The sequence below is a fragment of the Lactuca saligna genome, chromosome 7 (genome assembly GCF_052625555.1).
Source record: "Lactuca saligna cultivar CGN05327 chromosome 7, ASM5262555v1, whole genome shotgun sequence".
Taxonomy (NCBI): domain Eukaryota; kingdom Viridiplantae; phylum Streptophyta; class Magnoliopsida; order Asterales; family Asteraceae; genus Lactuca; species Lactuca saligna.
In genome coordinates, this window is record NC_136423.1 from 167,593,061 (window position 1) to 167,609,535 (window position 16,475).

Genomic DNA, 16,475 nt, shown 5'->3' on the forward strand with positions numbered 1-16,475 from the left:
AGACAACTAATATCAATAATTAATTTGAATGATCAATGGACAAAGTCAATGGCACCGGCCAATAATAGGAAAAAGCCAACCAAAACCATTTACCAACATTTCTAATTAGGAAAAAGGGCAACTAATCTGTTTCAAATGGGTTTTAATACACCTATCACCTTATCTATAAACCGGCCTTTCGAGGTCTTTAAATTTTAAGCTAATTATGTTCTCCATTTCAAAATGATAAACTTAATTATGGGGCATTTGCTTCACACTAGGATTTTAACAATATATTACATTGCTTACATGTTTGGTTATGAGGAAATGAAATTCACTAATTCAGTTCCATTAATTTGTTGTTTGTGTAATTGTGTTTGGTTCACAAAATTTCTCAAAAGAATTCGATTGGAATACGAGTTATGTTAAATGACTTGTACACCCTTTATTGATTTACTATTTACTAAAAAAAATATATGAAGCTTACTTTTAGACTGTAAGTATATGAACATCAAACATAGCGTACCTAATTATACAAACACCTAATAAATAACATAACAAAGATTATATGATTTTATGATAATAGAATAAATATTTAATATCGATATCCAACAACATAAACTAGATGTGGTATTCAAAAGATTTTTGCAAGATTCAAGAAATACATATACTTGTTAACGATCCATGAAAAAAAAATTGCAAATGGAACTTCATGAATGATAAAATCGTTAGAATATATATCAAGGAATCCAATTCCAATTCCTTCAAATTTCTTTGAAATTCATAAACAAAACACGCCCTTATCTTTTTACCAATTCTTTATTAATTTTTCCCACAAAATACATTTACTATAAAAGTCGTATTTATCAAAAAAAAAATTAATTAATTACATAAGGTTATTATCTAATCAGGCAAGAGTGGCAATCTGTCCATCGGGTAGGGGGAGCCATTTGTGTTTGACAAGTCAAACTCACTGATTTCATCGTCATCATCATCATTCTCATCATCATCATCATCATCATTATCATTATCATAATCCTCATCGTTTCTTTCAGGATTTGTATCGTGTTTTTTAGCTTGAAAAGGTAAGATACGAATTCTTACATCTGTTGTTGTCTCAGAGCCAATTTGTTGTGATTGTAATTTGTATTTACGAATAAGATCTTTTTGAAGTAACATTATATTAGATGATCTAGGAAGTAATTCCACAGATTCCCCTTTCGGGATTACAACTTGTTCAATTGCAATCCTTGCCTCCTATAACATAATAATAATCATAAAAATCTACGTTAAATGAGTTAGGGTTACTCGATAAATGTGAAGAGAAAGAAGAAATACCTCCAAAGCATCTATCTTCTCTGATTCATTAATTGTAGACTCATCTTCAATATCTTCAAATTCATTATCATAATCACTCACTAATGCCTCTATAGCCTTCGTTAGCTGCATCAATGCACTTGTCTACAAACACAAAATTATCAATAAACCAATTAACAAAAATCTATTCATAATTTTTTTTTAAAATTTTATAATAATACTTACTTTCGTGACATAAATAGGTACATCACTAGAATGAGCAGCAGCTTGAATCCGAGAATTTTTCTTGATTTTTGAAAGTAATGCAATTATTGCATCAGCTTCACTAATATTTTCTGTAAAATCAATAGTAGATTCGATCTTTAAGTGTTTAAAAACTTGCATCACACTTGTTTCTGAAACCTACAATATAAACCATATATATATTTAAACCTAAAGAAAATAGAATTAGTTACTAATAGTAATATCATACCCCATACAGAAATAAACACAAGGGTGGTTTATGTTTATCATAAGACTTGTCTTTTTCGCTTTGAGATTCTTTGGATATGTGTTTGTCAGGGGTAAGATGGTCATTTGTCATTTCAATTGTAGTGACACTCTTCTTGACAAACGAATCGGGAACAATTTGATCACTTTGTAAAGTAGAATCCAAAACTCCATCTAGCTTGCAAATTTGATATTTTGGGGAACGACCTTTTGTAACATAAAACAAATAAAAAAAATTAATAAACACTAAAATGACTATTTTACCCTTACTTCCAAAGGGAGAAGAACAAACCAGAGAGAATAGCATCGACTGTAGCTTCAAGACTAGTATGAACTCTCAATTCAACCCTAGAAATGATTTCAACAGCACAATCGAAAGTAGAAGGACCTTTTCTTTCCAAAACTGATTTCTGAACACCTCTTCGATTTGCTTCATCATCTCCTAAAGTCACGCTTTGAATTCCTCCAACAAGCATTTCTAAAGAAGGATTCATGACTAGATTCTCTATTGTGATTCCATGAGCAGTTGCAACTAACTGAATCCCACGTTGTGCGATAGTGCTTGCAGCTGCTGCTTCAAGTTTTGTCCCAATTTCATCGATTACAATCACTTGAGGCATGTGATTTTCAACTGCTTCGATTAACACCTTATGTTGCATATCAGAATCAGGAACTTGCATCCTTCGAGCATTACCTATACCTGCATGAGGTATATCACCATCGCCACCGATTTCATTTGAGGTGTCTACAATCATGACGCGTTTTTCGTATTCATTTGCAAGCATTCGAGCGACATCCCTGTAATAGAATGAATCAAACAGAAGAAAGGAGAAGAAGACTGCAGCGTATGAAATAACATACCTGATGATTGTAGTTTTTCCGACTCCTGGAGGTCCGATAAGGAGTAAAGAAGCTCCGTCTTTAACTAGATCTTGAAGTAATTTGGCGCTTCCTGATATAGCTCGACCAACACGACAGGTTAGCCCGATAATTGCACCTTTGCGGTTTCTAATGGCACTAATTCGGTGCAATGTTCTGCTAATGCCAGCTCGATTATCAATGGCGAAATCGCCTACCTATCATAGGTGAGAAAGATATAGACATAAATTACAAATGAAAGGCAAAAGATCGAACACCTGGTGGACAAGAAGCTTAGAATTATGTTTACCAATGAAGTAGCGTGTTCGAGATCATCCACTGTGATCAAATGCTCCGATAAGACAAAATCCCCAGAAGGAAATCGAGCCAGGGGTTTCCGACCTAAATCCATAACGACCTCGATCAATTGGTGAAGTTCTTGATGTTCGTTAACTCTTCGCCGCATCTCCTCCGGCAACAGCCTCAACAGGCGTCCCAATTCCATATCGAACTCTTCTTCGCTCGAACTGAAAACCCCCGTATCAGAATTCGAACAAGGACAAGGAAGATGACTATATCCATTACTCCTGTGAATAATTTTGTTCAAATCTTTACGACGATGATGAAAATGAATAAAACGGGTTGTTGGCAAGAATCTTAACAGTTTGGTTTGCGATCCAAGTAGGATTTTGGGGTGAGGAGAGATATAACGGAGAGGTACACAGAGCATATTCGGATTTTGGCGGCAAAATCAGCGTGTGTTCTTGTGCTCTATTTTGCTTGGTCGAATGAAGTTCTGATATCTAATATCTTCCTGCGGAAGTTACTTATTGTCCCCTTAAGTTTTCATTTTGTTCTTTTTGATAACCAATCTTTTTATTTAGAGGGTGTATAAGCACTTTTCAATTGATTATAGTTAGACCTGAGTGATTATAGTTAACATACACGACACGAAACCCGACACAAAATTAACGGGTTAGGATCACAGATTTCGATACGTTTATATAAACGGATTGACACGAAGTGAATGGAGCTGAGAGAGCTGAGGGAATAAGTTGAGTATTTATTTTGATCAGTATCCCACATAAATTGAGGAAATACATGAAGTGAAGTGAATGGATCTGAGGGAGCTTATCATAAATTGAAGAGGCCCCAAATTGGGTATAGTCATAAATTTCTTTGTTTAAATATCTTTCCCCGATTTTGGAATCGCCTTACCTCTTGTTGATGTAACGTCTTCTTTTGATTAAGAGTAAAACTTTTTCATTACATGTACATTGAATCAAAAGAAAGAAAAACATGGGATAGTCAAGAATTTCCAAGAAACAACAAAATACATCATACATGAAGTTACCAAATTCTACATATTCAATCACATTATTGTTAGGGCAAGTGTTAAACATGAAACATGATCGCATTGAATGTACATCAAATTCTAAGCAATGGTTGATTCTAGATTTAACAATGGTGTTTTTATGAGTTTCTCATCTTAAGATGCTAATCCGATTTACATAGAGATGACAATCCTCAACATAATATAACAATTTTAGAGAGGCTTGGCGCAAAAAAAAAAAAAAAAAAAAATGTTGTTTCGGTTAATTTTTATTTCAAGAAACATACTTTCAAAATCAACTTAATTAAATAAAAAAACTATACATCAATAATCACACGAAATAAAATTTTAAAAAACAAATATACTCTCGCTCTCACTCATGAAACAAAATACACATCCGCGACATGTCAAGTAGTAGTAGCAGTAGTAGTACCATGTGCTGCTTTGATTGTACCTTTTCCACTACACATTTGTGGTTTAACCGAAACAATTATCTTGGGTGCACCATGTCTCATTGTTTTACCTGACGGTTTGTTTTGTTGCTTAGCCCGTGCAACCACCCGAGCCTCCCATGGGCACACCGCAATCCACCGCTCCTTCCAACTCCATCCCCAACTCTCTTTGCTTAAGTCAAAGTAAGCTTGACCAAAATATCGATTCGAATTCGCCCTCCACTTAAAAATAAATAAATAAATAAAATCTATCAGTATTATTAAATATTATCCAATAGCACAGAATAACAATTTTTCAACTATTAGCTAACAGTTAGCTTTTCAGTTAGTCCGTCAAACGTAACCTTAATACTATTTAATAATTTAAAAACACAATACAAAATTGAATAATACACATACATAGATAGACATATATTATAATAATGGGAATGTAATAAAAGCACAAAATAACATACTTGGTGATAGAAAGCATAGGCCATAGCACGTTCCCGTTTATTAGTAGCTTCTTCACGTTGTTGAATCCTAGATACAATCTCATCCATTGTCTCGGGCCCACCACACCACTCGACCTCAAGTTCATGAAGCTTTGAATCAATTTTGACTTGATTTTCAAGTTTTTTTTGCTTTATTCTTCCTTCTGCCACCATCCAATGGCGTCGGGTTCTAATTTCGGATTGTATTTTGCTCCAAAAATGTATTTTGTCAAGAGCGGAAAAAGATTGCTTTGTTAGAGCAATAGGCTCAACCAATGAACGGAATCTTGATGTTCCTTTTAAGCAACGTAAAGCTTTTCTTGCCTTTTTTGTTTCAAAAAATGGAATTTTAGAACATGAAAATATATAATATTATTAGTATAAAATTGTATGAGAAAAAAAAATTTATATTTATATTATACCCGATGTGCCCGATAAGCTGTTTGGATTCGAGTTGCAGCAAATTCTTTTGTTCCTGTGCTTCGACCAATAACCCGAAAAGAATCCCGGTTCTTTAAGCTATTTGTAATTTTCGTATCCTGTTTTGATTTTATAAGGTCAAACATACGATGTTCAACTTCAAAATGCTTATGAAATCTTCTAAAATTTATGGTAAATTGGATAAAAGTTCATAAATTGGTGATGAATTTTTTCAAGTTAGATAAGTAGAGCTGTAGAAATATTGATGTAAATTGTGTTCATTTTTAATTTAGGGAGTGTTTAGTTTGACCTTCAAAGTCAAAGAGGGAATTATAAACAATTACCTCTGTTTTCTTCTTGGGTCTGGTTTCTTTCTTTCTTTTCATGCCGATTAATCTCTTGAACCACCCGCAAGGACCCATTTATATCAAACACCTGGTAGAAAAGCATTTAAAACGATTATTGGCATAAAGATAAATTCTTTCTATGAAATGCTAAATCAATTAAACAATCATGTTACTTGCTTGATCGACAATGAATCTAAGATCAAAACCTCACAATTCGCAAAAGTAATCAATTTGTATTAACAAAAGAGACATCATACGACGAGGATTTTGAGTTCGAACAATCAAACATAGAAACAGTGACGAAGATCACGATGAAACAATTAAGAACAGATAATTCGAAGAGGGTTTGGTTTTGCATACTAACCAGAGTCGAGGAACAAGAAGCTGAAGAGGGTATGGAAAGAGCATATGCGCAGAAAGGATAATTGTAGAGGTAGCAAGATAAGAATCCAAGAGAGAGGTATCGTGGGCCATGGCAATGGCGGATTTGTTGATAATATTGACAGGGATGAATGGGGTTAGCTTAGGTGAGAGGCAGCTTTAGGAGATGACACACCAACAAGATTACAGATGGAAGGGTTTCATCTTCAAACCCTGAATTATACGTTCAAACTTACATTAGAAAATGAAACCCTAACTGCTTCTCTAAAGCGCAAAAATGGTGAAAGTAAAACAAGGTAACGACGTCGTAACGGTAGACTGACAAAATTTAAAACAAAGTGACAGATTATGGTCCCGGCGGGGCTCGAACCCGCGACCTTCGGCTCATAAGACCAACGCTCTAACCAACTGAGCTACGGGACCTTCGTGCCTATTCATTAGAGTTTACCAATTTAACAATACATTATTTTCCTTTTTAGCGTACATAAAATAGTAAAAGTATTATAGTATCTAAATTAAATGTTAAAATAGAAAAACGTTGTACGTATTGATAAAATAAGACGAAAAGTGTGTTCCATTATTTTCTTTAGAAGAAGTAAATGATAGTTACATTTACATATTTTTATATCTTTAGCGATGTTTAATACTATAAAGTAAAGACCATGTGTTAAATGATTGTTAATTATCTTAATTTTAATATTTATTATTTATACTAGATACTTTGAATTGGAAAAATAAATCAAATTATTGATATAATTATGAATATACTGTCCGAACATATAATCGTAGAATAAAAAAAAAAACAAAGCATGATGATGTTATCATGCCATTTTGTCTTGTTTCTTTCAATTTTATTGATTAAAGTCTTGTAAAGTATTGTGATATTGAATTTGCAAAAAGTAAAATCATCCGTTATATTTATCACTAATCACTATAAAGGCTATTCGGTATGAAGGTTTCTTCACACGTCTTGGGCTGAGGTGGCACCCTCTCTCACACGTGAACACCGCCCCCAAGTCCGGTGGGTTGCGTGTGGCGTGAGGCGGAAGACGGACGAAGACGAGCTATTTGATTGGACAATAAATTTCCGAACGTTACAATCGACCGTTATATCCATTAATATATATATATATATATATATATATATATATATATATATATATATATATATATATATATATATATATATATATTCAAATTCTCTATATATACATCCAATAAACCACACCCACATTTTTCAAAACAAACACACACATCAAACCAAAAATTGGATAATTTTCCACCTCCAATTTTTTTGTCTTCCGATGATAACGATTTCGATGACGATTTTATTTTGTATACATTGTTATCCGCGGCACGAGACGTGGTACGTGAGAGAGACGAAAGTTCAAATGTGGAGAAGAAGCATAGAAAATGTATCAACCGGGATCGAGAGGCGGCACATGAACTTTTGGTATGTGATTATTTTGCCGTTGATAATTTATATGATCTATCAAAATTTGAAGAACATTTTCGTATTAGTAGAAATTTATTTTTACGTATAGCTAGACATTTGGCACGTAATTATGAATTTTTTCAATTATGATGGGATGCTAGAGGTAAACGCGGTTTTACTACGATACAAAAATGTACGGACGCTCTTAGACAATTGGCATACGACATCACTGCAGACGCATCAGATGAGTATCTGAAAATGTCTAAAAGGACGGGTCGAGAGTGTACATATTTATTTTGTGAGTATGTCATAGAGCTTTATCGTGACATATACTCGTGACATCCGACTAAAGCGATGTCGAAGAGTTGTATGCCGCACATCAAGCGAAACATGGTTTTTCAGGGATGCTTGGTAGCATTGATTGTACACATTGGGAGTGGAAAAATTGTCCCAATGTGTGGCGTGGCCAGTTCACGCGAGGTGATCATGCGGTGTTGTAACGTCCGTAGATCCGGGCTAGTCAATTTAGAGATAATAGGGGTCGAAAATGATTTTTCGACAAAATATTATTTAGAATAAATAATTTGAACCAAGTTGTAGTATATGTCACAAGGTGTCCGTACATATAAAGAACGCCGAAATCCGAGTTATAACGAAGAAGTTATGACTCGTCGAAGTTTCGCGACGGAACCGACACAACACCGGGAAGCGTAAAAAGTGAATTTACGATAGAGCGAGATTTAGCCTTAGTGATCTAAACGAAAGTCATAGAATATGTTAAACCGAGAAAATCCATAAAAAGAACGCCCAAATCTGACTTCGTATGAAGAAATTATAATTTTTCTAAGATTCGGCTTAACAGTGTACAGTCCAAAACTCGAATATTAGATCGAGCGATTTTTAGCCAAAACGACCTAAACAAGAATCGAAGATCTCATTATTAGTAGCATAACGATAAAAAGACAGACGAAAATGGACATCGGATGAAGAAGTTATGAGATTTTAACGGACCAATCATGTCCCGGCCTGTTAAAAATATAACTTTAAAAATAAAGTCACAATTAGCCGACGGAGTCTAAACGAAAGTTGTCGAGTACGTCTCCACCTACACGTGGATATAAATAACATCAAAAACGGAGTTCGTATGAACGAGTTACAAATTATAATAACATATTTACGTATTAAAATAAAGTATAAATCATATATACGTAGACATATATATATATATATATATATATATATATATATATATATATACATATGTATATATCATTAGAAAGGTATCGACGATGCGGTCATTATAAGACTATTGTTGAGTTCTTTCGACATTAGTTTAGTACAAATATCGTTAAATCTATTTAAAATAGTATTATAAAGGGGTGTTTAGTTGTTTATATAACTAAAACGCCATTAAGTAATTATGGAGGGTAGTTTTTGTAAATTCAATTACTATAAATAAGAGGTTTGGGCTCTCATATTTCTTGCACCATTCTCTTGATTTAAGAGTCTTTCTCTCCTTATCCCCCGAGCATTTCGGTCCCTCGTGATTCGACTTCTCTTTCTGTAGTTTTAGTATAGTAAGGTGAGCGTTGAAGCGTTGCACAAATCTTTCTTAGAAAGATTCAGCGACGAAGTTCTGCCTCTACAGAGCCCGACACCTAGCTAAAATCCCCTTGTAAGTAAGTTATGCTTACCCTATTTTAAATATAGTTTATATTTAAAATTAGTATTGTTATTATAAATTTATAATAAATATTTGAGCTATTATTATGACTTATATAAGTGTCGTTATAATATATTTTTAACTACTCGCGGTACGGGGAATCTGGTTTAAAGGGCCGCATAGGGTTGTTGGATTTCAGAAGTGCTATATGCCAAAATGGTCCTGCCCTCCGGTGTTTTATGTCTGGCCTCTGTCTGTACATAGTGATTGGAAAGTATTGTTTAAACACTTATATAATAATAATAATAATAAGACTAATAATTAGTCATGGTAAATATTAGACTAAAATCTAGTGGTAATAATACTAGGTTTCGTCGAAGGAAATTATTTTAAAGTAAACGAAGCATTGTCCGAGTACCGAGTCACCACCTTCTCAGGTGAGTGCATAGTCCCTTTCATTTTACACATAGATATGAAGTATTTTAATATAAATTACGTGCTGTGTGTGCATATTATCTGAATACTTGTTGTCTATGTTGGGTGAAAGATTTTTATACATGTTTTAAATGATTTAAACTATATATGTATTTTATATCTACAAAATGTGTTGGATAAAACATGGGTAGGTGAAATAGTTGTTTTGTGATAACACGATGGGAGACATCAATGTTGTCAGTGATCCAGTCATCTAGTGTGTTCACTACGTATCTTTGAACTGAGTGTGTTCACTAGGTATTTTGAACTAAGTGTGTTCACTAGTTACTTTTGAACTAAGTGTTTATCAGATGTTTTGGACTACGTGTTCACCAGTTGTAATCTATAAGCTTTGGTAACGATGGACTTCGTGCCGATTCCTTAGGATAATCCTTAGGAATGAATGAACGAGAAATAGCTTATTCTTAGGGTAGATCCTTAAGAGAAAAGAAGATAATGGGGATGGGTAATTGGGTTTAATTGCTTGATTGTTTAAACATAATAATTATATTATTGTGGGTTAAAAACCCTATGTACTCACCAGGTTTCCCAACCTGACCCACTCAATTTATTTATATCACAGGTGTTGATATGAAGTCACATTACACTAAGAGATTAAAGAGATGTAGATCACTAGTGTAAATAAATGTAAGTTCTGTTTATGTTTATGTTTCTGTATTGATAATGACATCTCAAATGTTTTAAAATGAATAAAATACGTCTCTTCGAAAATGTTTTAATAACGTATTTATCGTGTTTTTTTGGGAACAAATTCCGCAACATTTTTATGAAAAGAAGTACTCTGACTTTTATAAAGCATAAACAAAATCGGTCTTTTCTGGCCGTGAAAATGGGGATGTCACAGGTGCCGACTCTTATTTTGGAGGCGGTGGTTTCAAATGACTGTAATGAATGGAATACGACCCCAATAGGCATGGGAGTTATCTTATATAAATACTAGAAAAATGATACAGTATACACCCCTCAAGTATAAAATAAATCTAATAGTTTACATAAATATAAGTTAGGCTAATATCCCCCCTCAAGCAAGAGGCGGTGACCCAAGGCGCAACATGCGACGAAACTGCTCAAACTGCGGTCGAGGAAGACTCTTGGTGAAGATGTCAGCGACTTGAAGCTTGGTAGGAACAAACATGGTGACCAGTTTTCCAGATGCAACTAGCTCGCGAACAAAATGATAGTCAAGGTCAATGTGTTTAGCACGTTTGTGAGCGACTGGATTTTGAGTGAGAAATAATGCACTCTAATTATCACAAAGAAGTGTAGGACGGCCGGTGGGCAAAGCATATAACTCTTGTAACAGATGAGTAATCCAAATAATTTCAGCTGCCGTGTTCGCCATGGCTCGATATTCAAACTCACAACTGGAGTGGGAAACTGTGGGTTGTTTCTTAGCACTCCATGATACAAGATTACCCCCCCAGGAATATCGAGTACCCATAAGTAGAGCGGCGAGTTTCAAGACACCGGGCCCAATTGGCATCAGAATAACCAACAATGGCAACAGACCGAGGGCGTGTGAAGGTGAGGCCAAACGAAAGAGTACCGTTGACATAGCGAATAAGGCGTTTGACCGCATGAAAATGAGCCTCGGTCGGAGCAGCAAGAAACTGGCTAAGTTGGTTAACCGCATAGGAAATGTCGGGGCGAGTAATGGTCAAATATTGTAGAGCGCCAACCAACGAGCGGAAGAGGGTGGGATCAGCAAATGCAGGACCGTCACGAACCAAAACGGTATTGGCAACAAGAGGAGTAGGCACCGGTTTGGCATGAAGAAGACCGGCACATGAGATAATGTCATGAGCATACTTGGCCTGACACAGAAATAGGCCACTAGAATGATGCACAGCTTCGAGGCCAAGAAAGTAATTTAGCCGCCCAAGATCTTTAATACGAAACTCAGCATGAAGACAAGAAATAAACGAGGATATGATAGCATCATCGGAGCTGGTGACAATCAAGTCATCAACATAGACCAACAAATAAATAATGCAGGAGTCTCGGCGAAACACAAATAGAGACGGATCAGCACGGCTACAAGTAAAACCATGTTAAACTAAAAACGAACTGAGACAATGAAACCAGGCACGCGGTGCCTGTTTTAGACCATAAATAGATTTATTAAGTTTGCACACATAGTCGGGATGGCGAGCATCCGCAAAGCCCGGGGGTTGGTGCATGAACACCGTGTCATCCAATGTGCAGTGAAGGAAGGCATTGTTCACATCGAGTTGGCGCAACCACCAACCATTAACAACGGCAAGAGTGATAACAACACGAACGGTAGCCTCCTTGACCGCCGGACTAAACGTATGAGAGAAATCAAGACCCGAAACTTGACTAAATCCTTGCACAACAAGGCGAGCTTTGTGGCGCTCAACCGTCCCATCCGCACGATACTTGGTGTGAAACAACCACCGGCAACCGACAATATTGGCATGAGACGGACGAGGAACGAGAGTCTACGTCTTATTTTGATGAAGAGCCGCAACCTCATCATGCATGACATCACGCCAATGAGAAATACACAAGGCATCCGCATAAGACGAAGGCACCGGGGCAGAAAAAACCTGTGTAAACAAAGAGTGAGAATGTAAGTGTGCCAAATCAACCCAGTAATGCGGCTTGAAGATCCCAGATTTCACCCGTGTGGTCATCGGATGAGAGGGAGGTGGCATGCGAGGCGACGGAGGAGAATCCGACTCGGAATCAGGGCCCGATTCAGCACCAGTATCAGGATCGGAGTCAGACCCGGACGACGAAGCATCAGAGGCGGCACCCTGCGACGATTCGGAATCAGACGGGAAAGTTGTCGGCGTCTGGGGCGGTACTGGATCAGTGCACACGGCGTAGGGGCACGAAGTAGTCGGGCTGGAGACCTTGGGAGGAGGAGCAGGAACAGCGGCAGGAGGAACCACAGGGTCAACGGGCTCGGAACCAGCGACAAAGGACTGCAACGGAAGAGACCCAATGTGGGCGGTAGTATGTGTGTCTCGAAACGGAAAACAGGATTCATCAAACCGGGCATGGCGGGTGACAAACACATGATTAGAAACCGGATCGAGACAAAGAAACCCCTTGTATTGTGAGTGATACCCAATAAAAACACACGGAATGCTCCGTGGTGATAGTTTATGATCTGCATAGTCCCGCAAATATGGATAAACCCGACAACCTAGAATACGAAAATTGGCATAAATGGGGGCGCGATCAAATAAAACCTCAAATGGAGAGCGCATGGACAACACCTTAGTGGGAAGACGATTAATTATGTGCACGGCGGTACTAAAAGCATGCATCCAATAAGAGACCGGAAGATAGGCATGAAACATCATAGCAAGGCCCGTTTCCACAATATGGCGGTGTTTACGTTCGACCCGCCCGTTTTGTTGAGGCATGTAAGGGCAAGAGATACGGTGAAAAATGCCATGGCTTTGTAACAAAGCCTTTACTTTATTGTTTAAAAATTCCGTACCCCCATCAGTTTGAAAAGTCTTGATTTTTGTAGAAAATTGTGTCTCAACAAAGGCCATAAATGTCGCAAAAACTCCATAAAAATCAGATTTATTTTTAAGTGGATAGAACCATGTGAAACGCGAAAAATCATCCACAAATGCAACATAATATCGATAAGAGGCAACCGAAACAACAGGAGATGGACCCCAAAGGTCACAATGAATTAAATCCAAGACCTTTGAGGCACGTTGGTCATTAATCTCAAAGGGCATACGATGAGACTTGGCAAGTTGACAAGGAGAACATACAACGGGTTTTGGTAAAATAGAAGAAACCATTATATGACCATCTTTATTCAATTTAGAAATAACATCAAAATTCACGTACCCTAAACGGGAGTGCCATAATTCAAAAGATGCGGTGGGACGTTTAGTAGCAAACAACGAACAAGCCACCGGTTTATTGGGGAGAACATAGAGCCCGCGGTCATGCCTTCTTTGTGCTAGAATTTTCTTCGTGATCGGATCCTGAATAGAACATGAATTTTTCGAGAAAAGGACATCGACATCATTATCAAAAGTCAACTTGCTAACAGATAATAATTTTTTAGTAAGTTTTGGGACAACTAAAACATCTCGCAATTTAATACGATTTGTGAGAGTATAAGTCCCAATAGAGGTAATTGGAAGAGTTGTACCATTACCAAAATGAACCGAACCGTCGCCATGGAAAGGCTCGGATTGAGTGACCGAGCCCGAGGAGGAGACCATATGGTCCGAGGCCCCAAAGTCAACATACCAATCCGGAGCGGGTGGAGTGACGCGACAACTCACTAAAAACGTCTTCATCAAGTCCCTTTCATTTGAAATAGAGTTAGATGCAAAAGTGGAAAGTCGAGGGCAAGCATAAGCAAAATGCCCATTTAGTCTACATAGTTGGCAAAGAGGAGGTCGACGGCCGCGACCACGACCGCCACGAAAAGCACCACGACCACCGAAGCCACCACCGCGACTCCGGCCAACAGAAAACGCGGGAGCAGCCCCGCTAGGCACTGAAACAGCGGAAAAGGCGACAGCAGGGGTGGGCTGCCCATGGATCGATTTGATGAACAATTCATGGCTTTCGGTTTGCGCAAGGAGATCCCGGAATGAGTGACTGATACGCGAGGTGCGAACCCCAATGGAAAAAGCTTCAAAACTGCCGCCGAGGCCACATAAAAATCAATGACATTTGTCAGGATTCATCAACGGCTTGACCAAGAGCCGCTAGTTGGTCATAAATGGCCTTGAACTTGCGACCATAATTAGAAACGGGAGAGTCACCCTTGGAGAGAAGCCGAAGTTGGTCACGTAGATTTTGAACCCGTTCCATGGAGGAGTTTCCATAGGCGGATTCGAGAGCAGTCAAGATGGCGCGGGCGGAGGAAAGACCCACGATTTCAGAAAAAGCTTCCTCCGTGAGGGAGGCTTAGAGGAGAAGAACCGTGCGTTGATCGGCGGCTTGCCATTCTGCAAAGGCCGAATTCTCAACTTGCTTGGCGTCCACGGTATGATGAGTGGGTGGAGCTTCCGAAGAGCCATCGACATGTACAAGGAGATGTTGATAATTTAGGAGGGGAACCATTTGATTTACCCACAAAAGATAATTGGAAGAAGAGAGACGAATGGTGATGAGATGAATGAGGGTGTTCATCAGGAGGGTGGAGTCATTAGAGGAGCCGGCCATGGTGAGATCGCCGGAAACAATGGAGGAGTCAGTTATGAGGAGGGAGAGGAAGGGAGGGGTTGAAGGGCTCTTGATACCATGTAATGAATGGAATGCGACCCCAATAGGCATGGGAGTTATCTTATATAAATACTAGAAAAATGATACAGTATACACCCCTCAAGTATACAATAAATCTAATAGTTTACATAAATATAAGCTAGGCTAATAATGACCTATGGTTTTGGCATGCATTATTTAGTATGGTTGGGTCAAACAATGACTTGAATGTGCTCCAAGCATCTCCGATATTTAACGATATTTTATAGGGTAAAGCACCATAAATGTCATATATTGTCAATGGAAATGAATACAAATATGGGTATTACCTAGCTGATGGGATATATCCAGAATACGCTACATTTGTCAAGTCATACACATTTCCGGCCGACGATAAACGGAAAATATTCAAGTTAGCACAAGAATCTGCAAGGAAGGATGTAGACCGGGCGTTTGGTGTCCCAAAAAAAAGTGACACATAATTAAACATCCGGCACAAACATGAGATAGAGAAAAATTGAGGACGGTGTTGACTGCTTGTATTATTTTACATAACATGATAATAGAAGAAGAGGGTAGGGCTATTTGCTCATATACCACAAACGATATACTTAACTCATCCGCAGTAATACAAGTTGGTAGTCCGACATACTTCTCAAGGGTTTTGGAAATACAAAACCGTGAAACACATCACAATCTACGACATGATTTGACCGAATACATATGGGAACGACAATTTCAAGGGCAAAATGATGATGAAGACGATGATGATGACGATGGTGAGGATGGTGACGAGGTGGAGGATGACGATGGTGGCGACGAGGCGGATGATACTGGTGACGACAACGACGACGATTAGAATTTTTCTATGTTTTTTTAATTTTTATTTTATTTAGAGTGTGTAATGTTTAACTTTACTAATTTAAGTTTTAAATTTTTATGTTTTAATAAATGAAATGTGCTTTTATTTTTTTATGTTTTAAAAAATTAATGTATGTTATAAATTATGCTTTTAAATTAATATAATGTTCAAAAAAAAATTGAAGTGGTAACCATTTCCAATCTTTAGTGGGTTGGTGGTGAGTTGGGTGTGAAACTGATATGACACACATGTGGCAACACTTTTTCGGTGGGGTGGGTGTGACCACTCCGTATAGCCCAATGGTGAGTGTCACATCATCACCATTAACTACCACCAAACCTATAGGATCCGCACCAGTAACCACTCCACTCCATATTATTTTTTTATTACTTTTTATTAAAAAATCCAATAAAATTACATTTTTTGAAAGTAAAAAAAACAATAAATTTTTTAACTAGTTTTTCATTAATTATAAAAATGAAAATACACCTTCAAAATACATTACTTAATTAACCTAGAACTTAAAAAAAAAAACACTAATCTTCGTTCATGTTGAGTTGGTACAAATGCTCTGCGACATCTTCTTGAAGATTGAAACATGTTTCGCTGTTATGAATTTCAACAACTTGTGATAAAAAATCACTCGTTCCGGATATGAACTCTTCAAGCGGGATGACGACATCGTCCAGATCATACGTGCAAGTCGTTCGACCTTGATCTTCAATGATCATATTATGCATTATAATATATG

At 37.3% G+C, this 16,475-nt stretch overlaps 3 protein-coding genes and 1 non-coding gene across 5 annotated transcripts; 1 reads left to right on the forward strand and 3 right to left on the reverse strand.

Annotated features, from left to right (window-relative positions):
* Positions 1-779: 779 nt before the first annotated feature.
* Positions 780-3,436, reverse strand: LOC145005417 (P-loop containing nucleoside triphosphate hydrolases superfamily protein). The gene is made up of 7 exons (XM_078964502.1): positions 2,954-3,436; positions 2,647-2,861; positions 2,078-2,583; positions 1,769-1,992; positions 1,522-1,698; positions 1,318-1,440; positions 780-1,236 (listed from the first exon to the last, which is right to left on the reverse strand). The coding sequence occupies exons 1-7, from the start codon at positions 3,371-3,373 to the stop codon at positions 883-885; spliced, it is 2,019 nt and encodes a 672-aa protein (XP_078820628.1). The 5' UTR covers positions 3,374-3,436; the 3' UTR covers positions 780-882.
* Positions 3,437-4,219: 783 nt separating this feature from the next.
* IQD10 (IQ-domain 10) lies at positions 4,220-6,291 on the reverse strand. 2 transcript variants are annotated; one of them, XM_078966447.1, is made up of 5 exons: positions 6,033-6,291; positions 5,666-5,756; positions 5,324-5,440; positions 4,884-5,225; positions 4,220-4,650 (listed from the first exon to the last, which is right to left on the reverse strand). In XM_078966447.1, exons 2-5 carry the CDS (start codon positions 5,741-5,743, stop codon positions 4,384-4,386), a joined length of 804 nt encoding a protein of 267 aa, XP_078822573.1. In that variant the 5' UTR covers positions 5,744-5,756; positions 6,033-6,291; the 3' UTR covers positions 4,220-4,383. The 2 variants fall into 2 exon arrangements, with proteins under 2 accessions (XP_078822573.1, XP_078822574.1); XM_078966448.1 differs by lacking the exon at positions 6,033-6,291 and adding an exon at positions 5,846-6,001.
* Positions 6,292-6,398: 107 nt separating this feature from the next.
* On the reverse strand, positions 6,399-6,472 carry TRNAI-UAU (transfer RNA isoleucine (anticodon UAU)). Its single transcript has one exon. It is a non-coding gene; the product is annotated as a tRNA-Ile (tRNA).
* An 8,674-nt stretch (positions 6,473-15,146) lies between these two features.
* LOC145007430 (uncharacterized) lies at positions 15,147-15,721 on the forward strand. Its single transcript, XM_078966368.1, has 2 exons — positions 15,147-15,333; positions 15,429-15,721. The coding sequence occupies exons 1-2, from the start codon at positions 15,147-15,149 to the stop codon at positions 15,719-15,721; spliced, it is 480 nt and encodes a 159-aa protein (XP_078822494.1).
* The last annotated feature ends 754 nt before the right edge of the window (positions 15,722-16,475 follow it).

Bases quoted from the DNA above. Each gene is read 5' to 3' on its own strand.
- LOC145005417 (XM_078964502.1), bottom strand. From the start codon at position 3,373: ATGCTCTGTGTACCTCTCCGTTATATCTCTCCTCACCCCAAAATCCTA. The intron at 2,862-2,953 runs GTAAACATAATT...CACCTATGATAG, and splicing joins TCGAACACGCTACTTCATTG to GTAGGCGATTTCGCCATTGA. The intron at 1,993-2,077 runs GTTTGTTCTTCT...ATGTTACAAAAG, and splicing joins AGTCGATGCTATTCTCTCTG to GTCGTTCCCCAAAATATCAA.
- IQD10 (XM_078966447.1), bottom strand. From the start codon at position 5,743: ATGGGTCCTTGCGGGTGGTTCAAGAGATTAATCGGCATGAAAAGAAAG. The intron at 5,441-5,665 runs GTAATTGTTTAT...AAATCAAAACAG, and splicing joins GACCCAAGAAGAAAACAGAG to GATACGAAAATTACAAATAG. The intron at 4,651-4,883 runs GTATGTTATTTT...TTTATTTTTAAG, and splicing joins CCTATGCTTTCTATCACCAA to TGGAGGGCGAATTCGAATCG.
- LOC145007430 (XM_078966368.1), top strand. From the start codon at position 15,147: ATGTCATATATTGTCAATGGAAATGAATACAAATATGGGTATTACCTA. The intron at 15,334-15,428 runs GTGACACATAAT...ACATGATAATAG, and splicing joins GTTTGGTGTCCCAAAAAAAA to AAGAAGAGGGTAGGGCTATT.